The following is a 23,305-nucleotide window of genomic DNA, read 5'->3' as shown; positions in this document are numbered from 1 at the left end:
TGCGAGGGTCGATATGTGTCCCCCCCAGGATGCGCAAAGAGGCTTATTGAGACCATGGGAGTGCATTGCAGTCACAGACATAACTGTGATTGCAATGCAGAATAAAAGTAAGTGTTGGTCTTGGGCAAGGTATTTGTCCAAGGCAGATTTAAAAAACCTTTCATTTTTTAAATGGACTACAGAATGGTAGTGGGGCAGTCCATTTCCTTCCCGGTCGGGTTTCCCATGTGGCCTATGGCCACAGGTCAGTTGTAAAATCCCCTGATGCAGAAGGTTGGGTGTGTCTATTTGGTTTTGCAAGAGTGTAGAGCAGAAGGCTCTGCAGAGCTCCACCTGTGTGAGGCAACACAGGCAAGCGAAGCTGAAAGGCCTGGCACCCACAGCGTACACGGCGGTGCAGTTGCCCACGACAACCAGGTCTCGGAGGTGGACTGGCGTGTTTATCAGCTTCAATCTGGAGGATATGTTTCCAGGCTGCGATCTGGAGGATATCATGTGTTGTGTATTTCTGTGAGTTGGACATTAAAACATGTTTTGCTTTGAACTTTGCTGGGTCCCTGCCTCATCACTGCAAAGGTTGCATACCGATGAACTACACTGGGTAGAAAGGCATAATGAGTAATTGTAAGTACACGGTGCTATATAATATGATGATTGCGATATATTAAGAGGGTAAACACTTTGATAGCAGTACTTATTTAATGCCATAATCTAAACTAGTTTCTGATATACTAGAAAATAAAAAATTCCTTATCCTTCCCTCACTACACTATCTAACTGCTTTTCTTATTTTTTTAATGACTTCATGTGAGAATCCCAGTGCATGCTGGGATACTCAAAAAAGTGTCACCAGAAGACAGAGACTGCAGTCACTGCCACAGCCTCTGCTCCCTTCCTAAAACCAAGCGCCATCAGTAGTAGAAGGAATAAATGGCTAGCACTCGAATGGAGTTTGTAAGTAAGGTGCCAGTGAACGGAATCAATAATTCCATCAATAGGTCAAGTCTATAATCACTGCACTCATAACAGGAAATTTGTGCTTCAAGTGAATATTTTTATTAACAGGTGATAGACGTTTCGGCCACTCTGTGGCCTTGATCGCAATGTCGCATTGTAATGTTACTTCAATAAGTCGTACTTGTACATCCCGTTTGGAAAAAGGTAAATATGGTGGGTATGTCCACACTGGATAAAAATGCACTGGATTTGCAGGAATGTTCATAGAGTATATGGCACTTTAAGTGGAAGCGGTGCTGGGGCCGCAATGTAGTGTTCTCCCCGCTCAGGCACGTTATTGCCAGCGCTCCCACCTTGCCACCAACGTCGACCTGTACTCCTGCCTACCCTGTGATTTTGTCAGACCTTTATGTGCATGTTTCATTGACTACATTGCGGCCCCAGCACCGCTTCCACTTAAAGTGCCATATACTCTATGAACATTCCTGCGAATCCAGTGCATTTTTATCCAGTGTGGACATACCCACCGTATTTACCTTTTCCCAAATGGGATGTACAAGTACGACTTATTGAAGTAACATTACAACACGACATTGTGATCAAGGCCACAGAGTGGCCGAAACGTCTATCACCTGTTAACCCCTTTCTGACATTAGACGTACTATCCCGTCGAGGTGGGGTGGGCCCGTATGACCACCAACGGGATAGTACGTCATATGCGATCGGCCGTGCTCACGGGGGGGAGCGCGGCCGATCGCGGCCGGGTGTCGGCTGACTATCACAGCTGACATCCGGCACTATGTGCCAGGAGCGGTCACGGACCGCCCCCGGCACATTAACCCCTGGCACACTGCGATCAAACATGATCGCAGTGTTCCGGCGGTATAGGGAAGCATCGCACAGGGAGGGGGCTCCCTGCGTGCTTCCCTGAGACCCTCAGAACAACGCGATGTGATCGCGTTGCTCCGAGGGTCTCTTACCTCCTCCTCCCTGCAGCAGGCCTGGATCGAAAATGGCCGCGGCATCTGGGTCCTGCAGGGAGGTGGCTTCACAGCGCCTGCTCAGAGCAGGCGCCGCGAAGCCTGGAGCTGTGCACGTCAGATCGCCGATCTGACACAGTGCACAACAAAGTGTCAGATCAGCGATCTTACACTATAACATGATTTCCCCCACCCTGGGGCAATGTTATAGTGTAAAAAAAAAAATATTCACATGTGTAAAAAAAAAATAAATAAAATAAAATAAATTTTTAAAAAAAAAAATATATATTGTTCCTATAAATACATTTCTTTATCTAAATAAAAAAAAACAATAAAAGTACACATATTTAGTATCGCCGCGTCCGTAACGACCCGACCTATAAAACTGTCCCACTTGTTAACCCCTTCAGTGAACAGCGTAAAAAAAAAAAAAAAAAAAACGAGGCAAAAAAAAAATGCTTTATTATCATACCGCCAAACAAAAAGTGGAATAACACGCGATCAAAATAACGGATATAAATAGCCATGGTACCGCTGAAAACATCATCTTGTCCCGCAAAAAACGAGCCACCATATAGCGTCATCAAATAAAAAATAAAAAGTTATAGTCCTCAGAAAAAAGCGATGCAAAAATAATTATTTTTTCTATAAAATAGTTTTTATCGTATAAAAGCACCAAAACATAAAAAAATGATATAAATGAGGTATTGCTGTAATCGTACTGACCCAAAGAATAAAACTGCTTTATTCATTTTACCAAACGCGGAACGGTATAAACGCCTCCCCAAAAAGAAATTCATGAATAGCTGGTTTTTGGTCATTCTGCCTCACAAAAATCGGAATAAAAAGTGATCAAAAAATGTCACGCGCCCAAAAATGTTACCAATAAAAACGTCAACTCGTCCCGCAAAACACAAGACCTCATATGACTCTGTGAACCAAAATATGGAAAAATTATAGCTCTCCAAATGTGGTAACGCAAAAAATATTTTTTGCAATAAAAAGCGTCTTTCAGTGTGTGACGGCTGCCAATCATAAAAATCCGCTAAAAAACCCACTATAAAAATAAATCAAACCCCCCTTCATCACCCCCTTAGTTAGTGAAAAATTAAAAAATTAAAAAAATGTATTTATTTCCATTTTCCCATTAGGGTTAGGGTTAGGGTTAGGGCTAGGGTTAGGGCTAGGGTTAGGGTTAGGGTTAGGGCTAGGGCTAGGGTTAGGGCTAGGGTTAGGGCAAGGGTTAGGGCTAGGGTTAGGGTTAGGACAAAGGTTAGGGCTAGGGTTAGGGTTAGGGCTAGGGTTGGGGCTAGGGTTAAGGCTACAGTTAGGGTTGGGGCTAAAGTTAGGGTGAGGGTTGGGGCTAAAGTTAGGGTTAGGGTTTGGATTACATTTACGGTTGGGAATAGGGTTGGGATTAGGGTTAGGGGTGTGTCAGGGTTAGGGGTGTGGTTAGGGTTCCAGTTGGGATTAGGGTTAGGGATGTGTTTGGATTAGGGTTTCAGTTATAATTGGGGAGTTTCCACTGTTTAGGCACATCAGGGGCTCTCCAAATGCAACATGGCGTCCGATCTCAATTCCAGCCAATTCTGCGTTGAAAAAGTAAAACAGTGCTCCTTCCCTTCCAAGCTCTCCCGTGTGCCCAAACAGGAGTTTACCCCAACATATGGGGTATCAGCGTACTCAGGACACATTGGACAACAACTTTTGGGGTCCAATTACTCCTGTTACCCTTGGGAAAATACAAAACTGAGGGCTAAAAAATAATTTTTGTGGAAAAAAAAAAGATTGTTTATTTTCACGGCTCTGCGTTATAAACTGTAGTGAAACACTTGGGGTTTCAAAGTTCTCACAACACATCTAGATAAGTTCCTTGGGGGGTCTACTTTCCAAAATGGTGTCATTTGTGGGGGGTTTCAATGTTTAGGCACATCAGTGGCTCTCCAAACGCAACATGGCATCCCATCTCAATTCCTGTCAATTTTGCATTGAAAAGTCAAATAGCGCTCCTTCGCTTCCGAGCTCTGCCATGCGACCAAACAGTGGTTCACCCCACATATGGGGTATCGGCGTACTCAGGACAAATTGTATAACAACTTTTGGGGTCCATTTTCTCCTGTTACCCTTGGTAAAATAAAACAAATTGGAGCTGAAGTAAATTTTTTGTGAAAAAAAGTTAAATGTTCATTTTTATTTAAACATTCCAAAAATTCCTGTGAAACACCTGAAGGGTTAATAAACTTCTTGAATGTGGTTTTGAGCACCTTGAGGGGTGCAGTTTTTAGAATGGTGTCACACTTGGTTATTTTCTATCATATAGACCCCTCAAAATGACTTCAAATGAGATGTGGTCCCTAAAAAAAAATGGTGTGGTAAAAATGAGAAATTGCTGGTCAACTTTTAACCCTTATAACTCCCTAACAAAAAAAAATTTTGGTTCCAAAATTGTGCTGATGTAAAGTAGACATGTGGGAAATGTTACTTATTAAGTATTTTGTGTGACATATCTCTGTGATTTAATTGCATAAAAATTCAAAGTTGGAAAATTGGAAAGTTTTCAAAATTTTCTCCAAATTTCAGTTTTTTTCACAAATAAACGCAGGTAATATCAAAGACATTTTACCACTATCATGAAGTACAATATGTCATGAGAAAACAATCACCAGGATCCATTGAAGCGTTCCAGAGTTATAACCTCATAAAGGACAGTGGTCAGAATTGTAAAAATTGGCCTGGTCATTAACGTGCAAACCACCCTTGGGGGTAAAGGGGGTTAATAAATATATTCACTGGAAGCACAAATTTCCTGTTATGAGTGCAGTGATTATAGACTTGATCAAGCGCCATCAGTGACGCTCATTTCAGGGGCTGGGCTAGTCCCTACTCTGTCATTGTGTGATGTGCACAATGACAGTGCGCGCTCTGTTGCTGGCACAGATTGGCAGTAACAAGCGCACTGTTACTGTGTGTTGTAAGACTACCCAGCATGCAGTAATATCACTTGCAGGGGGCAGCGCTGGTTTCTGCAGGCCAGCTAATCTGATACTGCGCACTAACAGTGTGCTCTGGTACTAACTCATTACTGCTGATCTGAACCAGCAACAGAGAGCGCGCTGTCATTGTGCACATCGCACACTGACACAGCAGTGACTAGCCCAGACTTTGAAAGGAGCATCACTGATGACGCTTAATTTCAGAGAGGGAACAGAGGCTGTGGGAATACTGTGATCGGAGCTTGAACCATACACCCATACATCATGGACCACACACGACTTTAGTCATAAGAAAAACAAAATATTAAAAATAACATTAAGATGTACAGACAATAAAGACAGCATATTTGAATTGCCATAATTAATATTGTGTTTCACTCGTTGAGTTTCATAACAGATATGGTGTTCGAAAAGTTAGGCAAAAGTGGATAGAACATTGGTAGTGAGTTAATACAATTTTGTAGCTGCCAGTAGTGTGTTGTCTGCTTGCTAATGGTAGCTAGGGCTTACAAATGAATGAACTCCACCCAATAACAATTTTATGACATATTTTAAAAGAAACTCAACTTATAAGGAATGTGTCATCGGAAAATGACCTATTGTTTAAATCAGGTTTTAATGGCACATGTATTTTTCATGATCTAAATAAAAAAAAAATAGAAATTGAGAAATGTCCACACAGTCTACTGGTGATGTTTTAGACTAATAGTGTCCTTTCAGTAAGAGTTTTCAGCAGACTGATTATCATCAGAGGTAAAATTACAATGACAGCTAACACATCTATACATAGCTGACTTACACAGGATCCTTCACTCACAATTGGTGATGTGACGGCTACCCCTCCCTTCACAATGATCTTTGCCCACGCTCAATACCGTAGTTGCTTCAGTACAAAAGATAGGGTCTCAGTCAGTTTATTGCTGCTATTGTACATGTGTATTTCTTGTAACAACAGGAAATATGAGTCTAGAATAACCCCAGTAGCCAGTGTGAAAGTTGCATATTTCACATTTTTAATTTAATATAAATTATGATATGGAAAAAACATTGCCAGCATTAAAAAAAAAAATACATTTAGGCACAAAAAACTGATGTAAACCATAGGTAATTTTTCTGACTACACATTCCCTATAAAGTGGAGTAAGAAGAAGATAAATTCAGCAACATGAATGTATTAAAAAGGAATAAAGTGGGGAAACCAGTCTATGACATAAAAAAACATGCGTTGGCTAGGGCTAGTCGTTAGAAGCATGAAAAATAATGTAATAATTGTCGTTCACCTGATCAACGTTAAGGTTATCTCTGCACTGGGGGACAAGCCTTCAAATTTTACTAGGAGCCTGAAGAAATATGGCAGGATCAGAAGAACCAAGGAGATGGCAATAGGCACAGCATACTGAGTCACCAGGCTGAGGATTGGATCATGTGGCCTCTGAGGAACATACTGCCATTAAAGAATATGTCGCTCTATATGCAGATGATGGACATTTGAAAGATTACATTGAACTTACCTCTTCAAAGTCTTGAGAAACACCTGTAGCCAGATATATCAGATAAAACCCTCCAGCCATTAGAGCCAGGATGATACAGTTGATAAAAACACGCAAAGCAAGAATGCGAGCTCTTTTACTCAGGGATTGTTGAGCCGTTAACCAAAACCAATGCTCCTCAGCCAAATGAGACTGCGAGAAGGAAAGACATTAGAGGACTACTGATTAAAGTGAACCCGTCACCAGATTTGGCCATATGAGTTACTGCCACCGCCTTTCAAGGTTGATATACAGCATTCTATAATGCAGTAGATAAGCCCCGGTGTAACAGGCCAGATTATACCCCCAGGCCAGACTATACCCGGGGTTAAAGTGGCCTAGGCTAGATTATACCCCGGGTATACTTTGGCCTAGGCCAAACTATACCCCGGGGTATAAAATAGCCTAGGCCAAAGTATACCCCTCCAGGCCAGATTATACCCCCCAGGGTAAGCTGAGGGAAAGCTGCTCATTCTTCTAGGTCACAGCTCCCCCTCCCATCGGGCACTGCTCCTTTTCAAGCTCCTCCACCTCTGGTGACGCCAGGGATCTCCCTTTCTAAGCCCCACCCCCTCCCTATAGTCACATGTGACATGAAATCTTCAGCCCTGCTCGTGCCAGCTCGTTGTCTTGGCGCCTTGGATATGCTTGGAAAAGGGCTTTGTATACCTAGGGGGCACTGACGAGCACTGAGGGGTGGGTGGGGAACCCCTTTACTGGTTGCTATGGGATATAGCATGATCACTCTATCCTAGCAACACCTTGGATACGCTTGGAAAAGGGGTTTATCTATCTTGGGGGCACCATTGCAGCACTGCGGGTGGGTGGGGAAACCTTTTACTGGTTGCTATGGGATTTTACATGATCACTCTATCCTAGCAACGCCTTGAATACGCTTGAAAAAGGGGTTTATCTACCTTGGGGGCACTCTCGCAGCACTTAAGGATAGGTGGTTAACCCCTTAGGTGGTTGCTATGGGATTTTACATGACCACTTTATCCTAGCAACGGCTTGTATACGCTTGGAAAAGGGGTTTATCTACCTTGGGGGCACCCTTGCAGCACTGTGGGGAAGCCGGGGAACCCTTTTACTGGTTGCTATGGGATTTTACATGACCAATTTATCCTAGCAACGCCTTGTATACGCTTGGAAAAGGGGTTAATCTACCTTGGGGGCACCCTCACAGCACTGCGGGGTGGGTGGGGAACCCTTTTACTGGTTGCTATGGGATTTTACATGGCCATTCTATCCTAGCAACGCCTTGGATACGCTTAAAAAATGGGTTTATCTACCATGGGGGCACCCTCGCAGCACTGCGGGGAAGCCGGGGAACCCTTTTACTGAGGAAGGAAACAGCACAAAAATTCAAAAGCTGACTTAGGCCATAGTATACCCCCGGGGGATAAACTTTATACCAGGGGGTATAAAATAGTTTTTATAGTATTTCTCTAGGCCATAATGTTATCACTTCACTGTTTTTCTCACCCTATTGCTTATTTGTTGAAAAGTGTGCAGATCTGAACTGACAGTAGATGGCGCTGTCCTGTCAGTGCATAGTTAATGATAACTTGTTTTGTATGTTCTCTATGACACCTCTCTGCTCTCTATGACACCAAATCTTTTCCAATTTTGACAACCATGGAAGATCAATTGTATGACCAGCTTTTGAGATTCTACACTGCAACAGAACAAAGGTACCCTCAGTATACCTACGATCTACCTCCTGAGAAACGTGCAAATGCCAAGTCCCAGTTTAGACAAACAGCAAAGCCATATCGAGCCCAAGGAGGAATTGTTTATCATAGGGAAAAGGAGGTTCTTACTAAAAGTCGACTGCCAAATATCCTGAAGGCCTGTCATGACAACCCAATATCTGGGGGCCATTTTGGCAGAGATAAAACTTTAGCCAAAATCTCTGACCGGTTTTACTGGAAGGGAATGAAAAATGACGTTCACCAGTATGTGAAAGCCTGTCAAAAATCAACCTACTACCAAGTTCAAGAAGGAAGTATCTTAGCACCACTCTTGGCCTTACGTTTAGTAAGGTTGTATACTGTGGATGCAGACGAGACCTTGAACAACCACGGCGTACATATAAAACCAAAGGTGATGGAAACTGCTTCTTCCGGGCCATCAGCTACATCTTGACAGGAACAGAGGACAACCATTCCCTTCTCAGAGATAAAGTCATCCACCATATGAAAACTGACTTGACAAAAAAACTACAGGACTACTTGAACCAAAATGTGAATGAATATGTGAACATCTCTGGAATCTCTCGTGATGGAGTCTGGGCAACTGATGCAGAGATCATGACCACGGCGAATCTGTTGAGTTGCGACATAATAATCTACACAAACGTCGGTGACTCCATGGATTGGTTGACATATCCTGCAAGCTTCAATCTGCAGTCAACAACTGAACATGCACTGTATCTTGAAAATAAGCACGATCATTTCAATGTTGTTATCAGTGTTTAGCTTTAAACGTTAATTTGGTAGCAAGGACATGCTAGACTAAATGTCATAATACACAGAATGACTGTTGGGCGATTTGTTGCCCCAGATAATTGCATTGCATGATAAGTGACTTATAGCTAATGAGAAATTATTGCCCCCCCTCCCACCGCTAGGTGGTGCTGGCTCTGCTTCTACAAGCTCCAACGGCACTAGCCAGGTGCCGCTCTCCTCTATGGCGCCTGGCTGTGACGTCGGCGCATGGAGAGGCAGCGCCACCTAGCGGCAGGAGGGGGACCCCGTCTACCAGGAGACGGGCAGCGGCGGTTAGCGAGGGGGGGTAATCGGGCAGCCCCCCTAAGGTAACTATAAAATGGGGGGGTATTTGTAATGCATATGCATTACAAATACCCCCCTTTACAACTACTTTTGCCATGGGCAAAAGTTTTGTATAGTGGGAGGTACTCTTTAAGAATTGTCAGTTTGGTTTCTCAATAAAATGTTGAAGCATTAAGTAATTCTTGTGTATATCACTCAATGCAAATGATTTCATTGGGGTATAATATGAGCTGAGAGGTATAAATTGGGCTAGGCAACTTTAACCCCAGATTAGTTACATAATCTGGCCTGGAGGGGTATAGTTTGGCCTAGGCTATTTTACACCCCGGGGTATAGTTTGGCCTAGGCCAGTTTATGCCCGGGTATACTCTGGCATAGACCAAATTATACCCGGGGTTAATCTGGGACAGGGTTACTTTGGCCTGTTACACCGAGGAACCCTTTTACTGGTTGCTATGGGATTTTACATGACCACTTTATCCTAGCAATGCCTTGTATATGCTTGGAAAAGGGGTTTATCTACCTTGGGGGCACCCTGCTTGCTATAGGGTTTTACATGGTGTAAGTACCTTAGATTGATCATTTGAAATCGCTTAGCAACCAGGAAAAGAGTTCCCCAGCCTCCATGCAATGCTGCGACAGTGCCCCCAAGGTAGATAAGCCCCTTTTCCAAGCGTATCCAAGGCGTTGCTAGGATAAAGTGGCCATGTAAAATCCCATAGCAACCAGTAAAAGGGTTCCCCGGCTTCCCCGCAGTGCTGTGAGGGTGCCCCCAAGGTAGATAAACCCCTTTTCCAACCGTATCCAGGGCGTTGCTAGGATAAAGTGGCCATGTAAAATCCCATAGCAACCAGTAAAAGGGATCCCCACCCACCCCGCAGTGCTGTGAGGGTGCCCCCAAGGTAGATTAACCCCTTTTCCAAGCGTATACAAGGCGTTGCTAGGATAAATTGGTCATGTAAAATCCCATAGCAACCAGTAAAAGGGTTCCCCGGCTTCCCCGCAGTGCTGTGAGGGTGCCCCCAAGGTAGATAAACCCCTTTTCCAACCGTATCCAGGGCGTTGCTAGGATAAAGTGGCCATGTAAAATCCCATAGCAACCAGTAAAAGGGATCCCCACCCACCCCGCAGTGCTGTGAGGGTGCCCCCAAGGTAGATTAACCCCTTTTCCAAGCGTATACAAGGCGTTGCTAGGATAAATTGGTCATGTAAAATCCCATAGCAACCAGTAAAAGGGTTCCCCGGCTTCCCCGCAGTGCTGTGAGGGTGCCCCCAAGGTAGATAAACCCCTTTTCCAACCGTATCCAGGGCGTTGCTAGGATAAAGTGGCCATGTAAAATCCCATAGCAACCAGTAAAAGGCTATAGTCTGGCCTGAGGGTATAGTGTGGCCTGTTATAGTTTGGCCTAGGCTGTTTTACATCCTTAGGTATAGTTTGGCCTAGGCCAAAATATACCCAGGGTTAAATGTAGCCTAGGCCACTTTAACCCTGGGGGGTATAATGTGGCCTGGAGGGGTATAGTTTGGCCTAGGCTATTTTACACCCCGGGGTATAGTTTGGCCTAGGCCATTTTATGCCTGGGTATAGTTTGGCCTAGGCCAGTTTATACCCCGGGGTATACTCTGGCCTAGGCCAAATTATACCCGGGGTTAATCTGGGACGGGGTTACTTTGGCCTGTTACACCGGGTCTGACCTGAAAGATAAGAAAAAAAACTTTTATTATACTCACGTGTGGGGCAGTCCGGTCCAAGGGGTGTTGCTCTTCTTGGTCCGACGCCTCCCATATTCTTGTGATGCCGTCCTCCTGCTTGCTTCATGTGGACGATGCATTCCTGCATCCACACAGGTTCCCCAAAATCGTGCTCCTCTCTGACTTTTCACGGTGCCTGCGCACTGCAGTACTTTGCTCTGCCCTCAACAGGGTAGATAAGTACGCCTGCGCAGGAGCGCGATTCCAGGGAGCCTATGTAGATGACGCAGGGATGCATCATCCACATGAAGCAGAAGAAGAAGAAGGCTAGCACTCGACTTCTGTGGAGGTGACGGTGCTAGTGATCGGAGCCAGTAGTCCCATCGATAATAAAATATATAATCACTGCACTCGTACAGGAGAAGGTTTGCTTCAAGTGGATAATTTATTGGTGAAAAGTGAGGCGACAGGAAAAAAAATTAAGGTTTCAGCCAATCAATGGCCTTGATCACAATGTCGCCTTTCATACGTTCTTTTCTAGAATTTGAACATGTAGTATCCACATCATTTCCAGTCACATGGCCGGCCATGTCCTTATACAAGCAGCACCGCCTGTGCTATAGCAGCTGCTCGTTCGACCAATAAGAACAACACCCATCGGACCAGAAGGCCCCGCAGGTGAGTATAATAAAAGCTATTTTTCTTCTCTTACAGGTCGGATCGGGGGCTTATATACAACATTATAGAATGCTGTAGATAAGCCCTGAAAGGGGGTGGCCGTAACTCATATCAGCCAAACCTGCTGACAGGTTCCCTTTAAATAGATGACAGACTGGATTCACGCTTTTATTCGGGAACTCCGTTTGTCTGTTCTGTTCTAGGAAAAGACAATCAGAATTCATATAGAAATGGATCAGTTGTAAAACTGATGCACCAAGAAGCAGAGGGGTTCTATTGAATATTACGAGGTTCATCTAGGTTCCGGTAAGTGTTGAGACCTGAAAAAAAAAAATCATACAGTACTTTTTTTTTCTGTCCTAAAAACTGACACATATCAGAACCCACAGGGACCCCATACAAATAAATAACGCCCTTCTCCTTCAGTTTGCACCAGTTGTGCCATTGATCTGTTTTTGATGTGAATTCTTTTGTCTGTTCCTAAAGAAGAACTAACAAACTGAATTTGCGAATGCAAATGTGAAACCAACCTAAAACATATAATGATATGTAGATAGCCAGACAAACCTTGATATGATTGCTGAAACTCTTCTGCTTAAGAACAGATGTCACCGTTCCTCTCACACAGAAATCCCAACCCGAAAACACTTTGCTGCTGATCGAGGTCCTGTACTGTCTGCTCCGCACTCGCCTTTGTGTTATTCCTTTCACTGTACTATTGGTTAAAAAGATCAAGATATTACTTTTTCATGTAACAAATATTGTGCTGTCTTGTTGCTGTCTAGCGCATTAAGAATGAAGAAAAAAAAGTGTGTGATTTAATCCAAATGCAGCCGGAGAAAGACAGCTAGACTATCTCACTGGTCAACAATGAATCTGGGAAACCTCCTATCTCTCTATCCCCTATAAAATGAATCGCTGTAATAATCGACTACTACACTCATCTTCTTCAGTGCTGCAGTTGTACAACATATTACTATTTGGGAAATTTGCCAGTTTTAGGTCTTTCTTTCACTATTGCTGGGCTGTGAGCTGTGATGTCCTCTCAATATACTAAATCACCCAAAAATGGCTGCTGCATTCCCTGCCTAGGCTTTTAAACAGGATATGATAGTCCCTTCTGAATGGCTGTACTATTCCATGTGATATGGTACCTGCAAGCAAAGACCACATGGTCATGCCTGAGGTCATGTCAGCCTTTTATAGCTAATGCAATCTTCTGCAATGAATAAAATAGTGGAGTGCATTTTTTATGTTATTCGAATCGCGAAATGTTCAAATTTACTTACACTTGCAAATTTCATAAAATTCAACACAAATTTAATTTGCATTGAAATCGATTCGCTCGTCAAACTCAAGTTAATTAAATCTATAAGAGCGAACATCTCATATTACTATTGTTTAAAAACAAATTTTCCTATCATTATAGTCCAGGATGGACTTTGTTGATTTATTGAACATCAGTTATAGTTGAACTCAGAAATTCTTTAAAGGGAGTCAATAAGCAGGTTTTTGCTGTGTAATCAGAGAACAGCACGTTGTAGGGGCTGAGAGCCTGATTCCAGCGATGTGTCACTCACTAGGTTGTGTGTTGCTGTCTGCTTCAATAAAATCAGTTTTATCAGCAGGAGATTGTCACTACAGGACTAAGTGTTTTGTGCTTCCTAGTCAACTGCTCTGTGTAACTCCGCCCCCCAACTGATTAGCAGCTTTCTGTCAATAGACAGTGTACACCAAAAACTGCCAATCAGGGGGTGTGGAGAGGTGACACAGAGCTCATTGTTCAGAATATTGCAAGGTCTGCAGCAGAGAAAATGTTGATTGAATTAAAATGAGAGCATTCAGACTAGTAAATGATACATCGCTGGAATCAAGGTCTCAGCCCGTACAACATGCAGCTCACAGATTACAAGGCGAAAAAATGGTTACTTGTTTCCTTTGAAGGTTTTTTTGAAAGGGATTGTCTCTAATCTATGAATTCTAGCAGTGTCTTTTTCTACCCGGAGAGTGCCAATCACTTTAATGAACAGGTAAGGAACTGAGCCTCATGAAAATGAACGTTATTAGTTGAAAATAATGAAGCTACCCAGTTTTTTTCCTCTATTAGACACATCACTCAGACAGATAAAGAGACGTTAATGGGTGCTCAGGACTGGGAACTCTGCCAGTACCCAAAATGAGATAGCACCAACGCTGAGCGAGGAGCATTACAGAGCAGGTCAATGTTAGGAGAAGGTAAATCTAATAAACAAAGGGTTTATACCATTGTAAGAGAACAAGGCTACAGATCAATAAGAAGAAGAAGGGCGTCAGCAGGTAGGACAGCCGGACACTATAAGTATCTTTATGTTCCATCACATCAATGTAATGTCCATAGAAAAAGAAGGTGTCCTGCATAAAGCCCTGAAATGTGAACACACAAAGAGTAAGTACCGTATATATAATGCAATTTATAATCTTTACAAAGTGTTCACATCAGAAGTTTCATTCTGTTGGGGTGGACCCATAATTCAGCACAATGAAAAGCCCTCTTCCAAATCAACTTCTACTCGGGTATTGTGCACTTTTGGAAATCAGTGGCAACCCAAACAAGCAGGCTACAATGACCCATTGCAGGTCATTGGGTCATTCAATGAGTATATTTTCAACCCCGTCAGAATTTACTTTCTGGCCAATGAACGCTAGAAGCTGAAAAATGGAAACCAAACCTACACCTGCAACTTTAATGATTGCACTGCTCATGGTCATCTACGGCAGGGGTGGGCAAATAATTTTCCTGAGGGCCACATGAGAGACCGTAACTGATGTGGAGGGCCAAACCAATAGGCTGAAATGAATTCTACTCAATATCAATATCAAGATATTGTAATTATTATATTATTGATAATTATATTAACCCCTTTCTGACATCAGGGGTAATACGCCGATGTCACACACCCTCCCTTTTATGTCAGAGGTGAGCCCACATCTTTCCCGGCACATGTCAGCTGTTTTGAACAGCTGACATGTGCCAGGAACATCCACGGGTGAAATCGCGATCCACCCGCAGCTATTAACCAGTTAAATGCTGCTGTCAAACTCTGTCAGCGGCATTTAACATTCGCGTCCGGCAATCGCGCTGGAAGTCCGCCCATCGCGTGATCGAGGGTCATCGATGGGTTGACACGACAGCCAGAGTTCTCCAGGAGACCTCTATGGTTGTCAGTGCTGGATTGCTATGAGCGCCGCCCAGTGGTTGGCACTCATAGCAAGCCAGCAATTTTGCTACATACAGGCGATCTAATCATCACCTGTATATAGCAGAGTGGATAGGGATATGGCAGCTTCTAGTCTCCCATGGAGACTATTGAAGAATGCAAAAAGTTTTAAAAAATGCTTTTAAAAATATAAAAAAATAAAAAAAAATAAAAGTTCAAATCACCTCCCTTTCGTCTCACTCAAAATAATAATAATAAAAAAAATCAAACATACACATATTTGGTATCGCCATATTCAGAATCGCCCAGTCTATCAATAAAAAAAGGATTAACCCGATCACTAAACAGCGTAGTGATAAAAAAAAGTGAAAACGCCAGAATTACATTTTTTGGTCGCCGTGACATTGCATTAAAATACAATAAAGGGCGATCAAAAGATCGTATCTGCACCAAAATGGTATCATTAAAAACATCAGCTCGACGCACAAAAAATAATCCCTCACCCAACCCAAGATCACGAAAAATGGAGACGCTACGGGTATCAGAATATGGCGCAATTTTTTATTTTTTTTAACAATGGTTTTTTCACCACGTAGATAAAAAAGAACCTAGACATGTTTGGTGTCTTTGAACTTGTAAAGACCTGGAAAATCATAATGTCAGGTCAGTTTTAGCATTTAGTGAATAAAGTAAAAAGGCAAAACAAAAAACGGGTGGGATTGCACATCTTTTGTGATTTCACTGCACTTGGAATTTTTTTCCTTTTTTCCAGTACATGATATGTTAAAACCAATGGTGTCGTTCAAAAGTACAACTTGGCCCGCAAAAAACAAGCCTTCACATGGGCAAGGGAGCAAAAAACGAAACCGCAAAAATTAAAATACGGTACCTCCGGGGTTAAGGGGTTAATATTAATTGTATCACTTAATATTGAGCAAAATTAAGTATGCTGACGTCCCCATATATATCTCTATATCGTATGAGCCCCCCACAGCCCCTTATATACTGTAAGAGCCCCCACACAGCCTCCCCATATACTGCATGAGCCCCACATAGCCTTCCCATATACAGCATGAGCCCCAGAAAGCCTCTGGATATACAGCAAGAGCCCCATACAGCTTTCCTATATACTGCTTGAGCTCCACACAGCCTCCTTATATACTGTATACTGCATGAGCCCCACACAGCCTTCCTATATACTGCATGAGCCCCACACAGCCTCCCTACATACTGCATGAGCCCCACACAGCCTCCCTATATACTGCATGAGCCCCACACAGCCTCCTTATATACTGTATACTGCATGAGCCCCACACAGCCTTCCTATAAACAGCATGAGCCCCACACAGCCTCCCTACATACTGCATGAGCCCCACACAGCCTCCCTATATACTGCATGAGCCCCACACAGCCTCCTTATATACTGCATGAGCCCCACACAGCCTCCCCATATACTGCATGAGGCCCCCACAGCCTCCTTATATACTGTATACTGCATGAGCCTCACACAGCCTTCCTATATACAGCATGAGCCCCAGAAAGCCTCTGGATATACAGCATGAGCCCCACACAGCCTCCTTATATACAGCATGAGCCCCACACAGCCTCCCCATACACTGCATGAGGCCCCCACAGCCTCCTTATATACTGTATACTGCATGAGCCCCACACAGCCTTCCTATATACAGCATGAGCCCCAGAAAGCCTCTGGATATACAGCATGAGCCCCATACAGCTTTCCTATATACTGCTTGAGCTCCACACAGCCTCCTTATATACTGTATACTGCATGAGTCTCACACAGCCTTCCTATATACTGCATGAGCCCCACACAGCCTCCCTACATACTGCATGAGCCCCACACAGCCTCCTTATATACTGCATGAGCCCCACACAGCCTCCTTATATACTGCATGAGCCCCATACAGCTTTCCTATATACTGCTTGAGCTCCACACAGCCTCCTTATATACTGTATACTGCATGAGTCTCACACAGCCTTCTTATATACAGAATGAGCCCCACACAGCCTCCCTACATACTGCATGAGCCCCACACAGCCTCCTTATATACTGCATGAGCCCCACACAGCCTCCTTATATACAGCATGAGCCCCACACAGCCTTACCATATACAGCATGAGCCCCACACAGCCTCCCTATATACTGCATGAGGCCCCCACAGCCTCCTTATATACTGTATACTGCATGAGCCCCACACAGCCTCCCTATATACTGCATGAGGCCCCCACAGCCTCCTTATATACTGTATACTGCATGAGCCCCACACAGCCTCCCTATATACTGCATGAGGCCCCCACAGCCTCCTTATATACTGTATACTGCATGAGCCCCACACAGCCTTACCATATACAGCATGAGCCCCACACAGCCTCCCCATATACTGCATGAGGCCCCCACAGCCTCCTTATATACTGTATACTGCATGAGCCCCACACAGCCTTCCTATATACAGCATGAGCCCCAGAAAGCCTCTGGATATACAGCATGAGCCCCATACAGCTTTCCTATATACTGCTTGAGCTCCACACAGCCTCCTTATATACTGTATACTGCATGAGTCTCACACAGCCTTCTTATATACAGAATGAGCCCCACACAGCCTCCCTATATACTGCATGAGCCCCACACAGCCTCCTTATATACTGCATGAGCCCCACACAGCATCCCCATATACAGCATGAGCCCCACACAGCCTCCCCATATACTGCATGAGGCCCCCACAGCCTCCTTATATACTGCATGAGCCCCACACAGCCTCCTTATATACAGCATGAGCCCCCACACAGCCTCCCTATATACTGCATGAGCCCCACACAGCCTCCTTATATACTGCATGAGCCCCACACAGCCTTACCATATACTGCATGAGCCCCACACAGCCTCCCTATATACTGCATGAGGCCCCCACAGCCTCCTTATATACTGTATACTGCATGAGCCCCACACAGCCTCCCATATACAGCATGAGCCCCAGAAAGCCTCTGGATATACAGCATGAGCCCCATACAGCTTTCCTATATACTGCTTGAGCTCCACACAGCCTCCTTATATACTGTATACTGCATGAGTCTCACACAGCCTTCTTATATACAGCATGAGCCCCACACAGCCTCCCTACATACTGCATGAGCCCCACACGGCCTCCCTATATACTGCATGAGCCCCACACAGCCTCCTTATATACTGCATGAGCCCCACACAGCCTTACCATATACAGCATGAGCCCCACACAGCCTCCCCATATACTGCATGAGGCCCCCACAGCCTCCCCATATACTGCATGAGGCCCCCATAGCCTCCCTATGTTCTGGATGAGGCCCCGATAGCCTCCCCATATACTGCATGAAGCCCTTCAAAGCTTCCCCATATACTGCATGAACCCCCCCCATAGCCTACCCATGTCCTGGATGAGGCCCCCATAGCCTCCCCATATACTGAATAAGGCCCCCATAGCCTCCCCATGTGCAGTATGACACCCCCATAGCCTCATAATGTGCAGCAAGACATCTCCATAGCCTCACCAGGTGCAGCACGACACCCCCATAACCTCCCCATGTGCAGCATGACACCCCCTTAGCCTCCCCATGTGCAGCATGTCACCCCATTAGCCTCCTCATGTGCAGCACGACACCCCCATAACCTCCCCATGTGCAGCACGACACCCCCATAACCTCCCCATGTACAGCATGACACCCCCATAGCCTCCCCATGTGCAGCATGTCACCCCATAACCTCCCCATGTGCAGCACGACACCCCCATAACCTCACCATGTGCAGCATTACACCACCATAGCGTCCCCATGCCCACCTAAACATCCCACACACATGAAAAAAAAAGACCACCACATACTCACCTCGGTCCCGTTCCCCGGAGTTCTGCTTCTCTCCCTGCCTCCGGTGCGCTGACTCTCCGCAGTACACAGCTGACGTGATGAAATTACGTCATTGCATCGGCTGTTTCACACTCTGATTAGTGGAGGAAGTGGCTGGAGGACCTTCCTCCACCAATGAAGTCAGCGCAGATGGAGACAGCGAGCGGGTGCACCCATGGTGTGGTGCGGCCCGTGGACTTCTGCTTTCCAGCTCGTTGACTGACACACTTTGCTGTGGTTTGATCTGTGGTATTCTATTGTGTAAAATAATAATCACAATGTCTCACTTCTCCGGTGAACACGTCCAAAAAAGTACTCTGCAAGGACTGGCTTTGAAAGTTGACTGAAGAGTTTCCACATGGTTCTGATGAGAACATAATAATAACAGTAATGGAGTCACAGAACAGATTATAGACATAAAAACAGCCATAATCTCTATTCTTGCAAGTGGATACATACCTATATTGTTGTGGTGGTGTCCTGTTCTATTAACTAATAAGGTGGGATAGATGATCAAACTAGTGGTCAGGATGATGGAAGCAAAGTTCAAGATCAACAGGAAACGAAGAAACAAGAAATAGGAGCTAATACTCGCACCAAATTTAGCTGCAAGGGGATAAGAAAATTCATAGTCATAGATTAGTAAGATACGGTCTGTTCTGTTGTGGGAAATATTTACAGTACATTGACAGCGTTCAGTAGATAGTATTGACTGGGTACATAATACCCTATGCAGGGTTGTCCTAATTTGTAATATATACGCACATCGTAGTGTAAAGATGTCAAAACTGGGCAAGCCATAGATCCTCCACCAAAGCGCCTGCCAAATATCCCTCCAAAAAAGGGCATCAGCCACAGATCCCACCACACAGCAACTTACAGAGCTGCCCCCATAAACCAGCCCATACCTGTCTGCTCTGCTGGGCTTCTTCATAAAGAACAGCTGGCCTGCCATTATTTTATGCATCCTAGACTACCAGGCAGTGCTGCATTGTTTGCTCTATGATTAAACATGTCTGATACTCACTTTTTTTCTGAATCTCTCACCTCTGATTGCAATGAGTGTTTTTTCCCACAATATAAAGGATGAAACTAATTGCTGTCCCTTGTTCCAAGCTGGCAACACACAATGTTGTTTCTGAGTCCAAGGAATCCAAAAACTGGTATTATAGCCTTCCAACTGCTTTAGTTCTCTGTAAAAGAAAGGAACCATTATACAATATCATTCGGGATCTATTCTATTCCTTTAATTCGGAATCAAATTTTCCAGCAAGTGTAGTTGGCACAAGATCAGTACTGCATTTACATCTCAGGATCTAAAGTTGGTGGAATCATCTCACAGTCCAGCATGTGGCCTATGTCTAATGTGGGGGCCTTCCAATATTGCCCTGACAAATGAGAGGGAGAGAAGAATCCAGATGTTCCTTCTTATCTTCCTCCATTTGGTAAGCTGCCGCCAGAAGAGTCTGGCAGCAGTTTTATCATACAGCACATAGGAACACTGGGCCAAGAAGCCAAATTTTCCTGTGTAGGGGGAGTCACCAGAGACAATTCTATTCTGAGCAAAGCATTCCTGTGTAGGGGGTAATCAAAAGAGATAACTGTTGGCTAAACAAGCATTCGTTCGATAGCCATCTAGTATGTATTTAGGCCTTTGGACTCTGTTTTTAATAATCCATACCTTAAAAAAAGATCCTTGAAATTGTTCCAGAAAATAAAGTATTTCCCCCAGAAAATTATTGTACAGTCATGGTTACATTTTTGGCCATGACTACATGCTATTAAAACTACCGGCAGCATGTATCAGGCACTGGCTGTATAATTTCAGCCATATATGTTTGACTCTTAAACATTGTGGTGTTTCAGAGAAAAAAACATACTTTGAAAGCCTCCCTTTCCTGGAAGATTCTCCCTGCCCACTGCAAATGATTGACAGGTCTCTCTTTATACAGTGCATAGATGTAGAGAGAGACCGGTGACTAAAAGAGAGCTGGAGGGGGAAAATCCACGAGGAACTGATTAAAATTAGTCACATTTCAGCTAGGCTGTCACACACACAAGTGGCTCATGAGGTTCATCGACCAACTGTGTCATGAGGCCGGGCTTGCCTAGGAGGGGCGTAGCTAATCGGCTACCTGGTGCTCACTGGAGCTCCTGATGGTGGAGGTAGGCTTGAGCTGCAGGTAGCCCTCATTTTACCACTCCTAGGCCGTACTGCAGCTGCTGACCCTGGGTGTCAGGTACACAGGCACGGATACGGACTCGGGCTCCATTCAGACTAATAAGTTCCGGATCCTCAGGCAGAACAGTTACTGACATGGAGTCATAGATTGGACTGACATGACAATCAGGATGCATGTAACTCAGATAGGCACACATTCAAGACACAGGGGTCTCGGATACTGATTCCGTTAATGCCAGAGCAGCTTAAGGGTACAGGTGCAGCTTTAGACTTCAGGGACTGCCAGAATGGTCTTAGTGTCTAGCCACACAAGGACCAGAGACTCAGATTAAGGGACTGACCACGCGAGGACCAGGGACTCAGGATCAAGTCACTGCCCACACAAGGTCCAGGGGACCTAATAACTCACTAATTCCACTAACACTAATTAATGACACATTGTTGCTTTGGCCCTTCCCTATTGCGGCAGGTGCCTTTTATGCAGGATGCCTCCCAGCTATTGGTTGAGAGTCATCTTGCAGCCACGCGCGCTGGCCCTTTCAGAACAAAGCAACTCTCGTGTGCACTAAGAACTCAGAGACACAGGATGCAGGGAGCACACTGAGGGACGCGCCGTTACAAAAAATGCTTGAGAAATGGCTTTATAACAGTTTTCAGACTGATAGCTCTCAATTATTTTGTTTCTCATTTGTTCCAGAATTTCTTTGGATTGCGGCATGTCTAACTTTTGAGGATCTTTTGGTCTACTGTACTTTGTCAGGCAGATTCTATTTAAGTAATTTATTGATTGAAAACAGATGTGGCAGCAATCAGACCTTGGTGTGGCTAGGCAATTTGAACTCAGATTCCCAAAGATGTGTGAAACCACAGTTAATTCATGTTTTAAGGGGTGGGGCAATCACATTTTTCACACAGAGACCTGTAGGTTTGGATTTCTTTTTCCCTTAATAATAAAGATATTTATTTAAAAACTGGATTTTGCGTTTACTTGTGTCATCTTTGTCTAAAATTAATATTTGTTTGAAGATCAGAAACATTTAAGTGTGACAAACATGCAAAAGAATAGGAAATCGGGAAGGGGCAAACACTGCAGAGGTCTGCAGTTGATATTGGTGTCCTGTTGCAGGCAGCAAAAATTATGTCACTGAATTATGCTGCCCATGGCACCTATATAGAATTAAGCAGAACTGCAGGTTGTTGGAACGGAGACAGGTGAGTGGCATTGGTTTCTACTTTTTTAAATTTCCGTGTGAAGAGCTACAGAATGGGGGGGGGACATTATTTCTATATTGGAACCAGTATGGGGAACATTATTACTACATTAGGACAACCAAAATTGCTGTTTTTTGGTAATCACGCCTTAAAAAAAATAACAGTAAAATGTGATCAAAAAGTCAGTGATAAAAATGGCACAAATGTATGCTACAGCATATCCTACAAAAAAAAACCTCACACAGCTCAAGGGAAAAATGAAAAGTTGTGGCTGATTATTGCGATAGAATTTTGTTTTTTTTTTACAAAAGTGTAATTATTGTATAAAATTAGAAAACCTGTGACCTGTATGGTGAGATAGTGTCATGAGTGGGTCATGTCCTCCTGGGAGATCTGGAGTTAGAAAATCACTATGTATTGTGAATTGCAGATCTTCCATTTAGTCGGTGTGTTTCTGTTTCATATAGAATGGATTTTGTTTCTTTTGGTGCTGAAGAGGTTAACGACCCTTTATATGCTGGTTAGAAATTTGTAGCTCCATCTCATAGCTGTTGCTGACCTGGTCATTTCCTCTCTCTATAAAATCTGGCCAGACCTTCTCTTCCTCTCCTGTGAAAGTTTCTCTTCCTAGCTCTTTGGAATCGCTGTGCTGAGTTGGAGATCGTGTGGCTGCTGGAGATGGTTGCATGCTGTTTTTGAGTCCCTATTCCCATTTGGTTTGTACATTCCTATCCTTTCCTATGCACCTCTCTACCTTTGCGTCCTCTCTGTCCAGATTCCTTGCCTCTTCTGGGGGGTGCCCACAGCCGCTTCGCGGCAGATCTGAGGACCGCTGCTCATGCAAAAATCTGCCACATGATGAGCGACCTGCCCGTACTGCTCAGCCTCCTTCTTAGCAAAACAGTCACAGTAATACTGCATCTGCTAGCACTGCTGCTGTTGTTCCTCCAGATGAGAACCGGCCCCGGGATGCTATAGGCTGGGTCTCCCTCTTCTTTAACGTTGTGTGGCATGGTGTCGCCTTGGGCTAGCCAGCCCACGTGAGCTATATGGGTGCTCAGCCCCCAACTGACCAGAAAGCCCTCACTATCTTAACCCACCATACCCCTCCTACATTAACTATGTACAGGGTGAATTCCCATATAGTATCAGGTAGACTAGAATGCCCCATCTAGTGGCCCAACCAGAATACTACA

General features: G+C 44.3%; 1 protein-coding gene across 2 annotated transcripts in view; it reads right to left on the bottom strand.

The window, feature by feature from the left end:
- Positions 1–23,305, bottom strand: part of TMC8 (transmembrane channel like 8) — a 92,041-nt gene that overhangs the window by 63,655 nt on the left and 5,081 nt on the right. For both annotated transcript variants that reach the window (XM_077251351.1, XM_077251350.1), the window contains exons 3-9: positions 19,763–19,908; positions 19,175–19,321; positions 19,003–19,079; positions 13,888–14,027; positions 12,192–12,339; positions 6,442–6,612; positions 6,211–6,362 (exon numbers count right to left, since the gene is read on the bottom strand). In XM_077251351.1, coding sequence (XP_077107466.1) covers positions 6,211–6,362; positions 6,442–6,612; positions 12,192–12,339; positions 13,888–14,027; positions 19,003–19,079; positions 19,175–19,321; positions 19,763–19,908 — 981 coding nt within the window. The remainder of the gene's footprint in view (positions 1–6,210; positions 6,363–6,441; positions 6,613–12,191; positions 12,340–13,887; positions 14,028–19,002; positions 19,080–19,174; positions 19,322–19,762; positions 19,909–23,305) is intronic.

Source organism: Ranitomeya variabilis, chromosome 4, assembly GCF_051348905.1.
Source record: "Ranitomeya variabilis isolate aRanVar5 chromosome 4, aRanVar5.hap1, whole genome shotgun sequence".
In the NCBI taxonomy this organism is placed as follows: domain Eukaryota; kingdom Metazoa; phylum Chordata; class Amphibia; order Anura; family Dendrobatidae; genus Ranitomeya; species Ranitomeya variabilis.
This window is presented reverse-complemented; position numbering and strand designations above follow the sequence as displayed.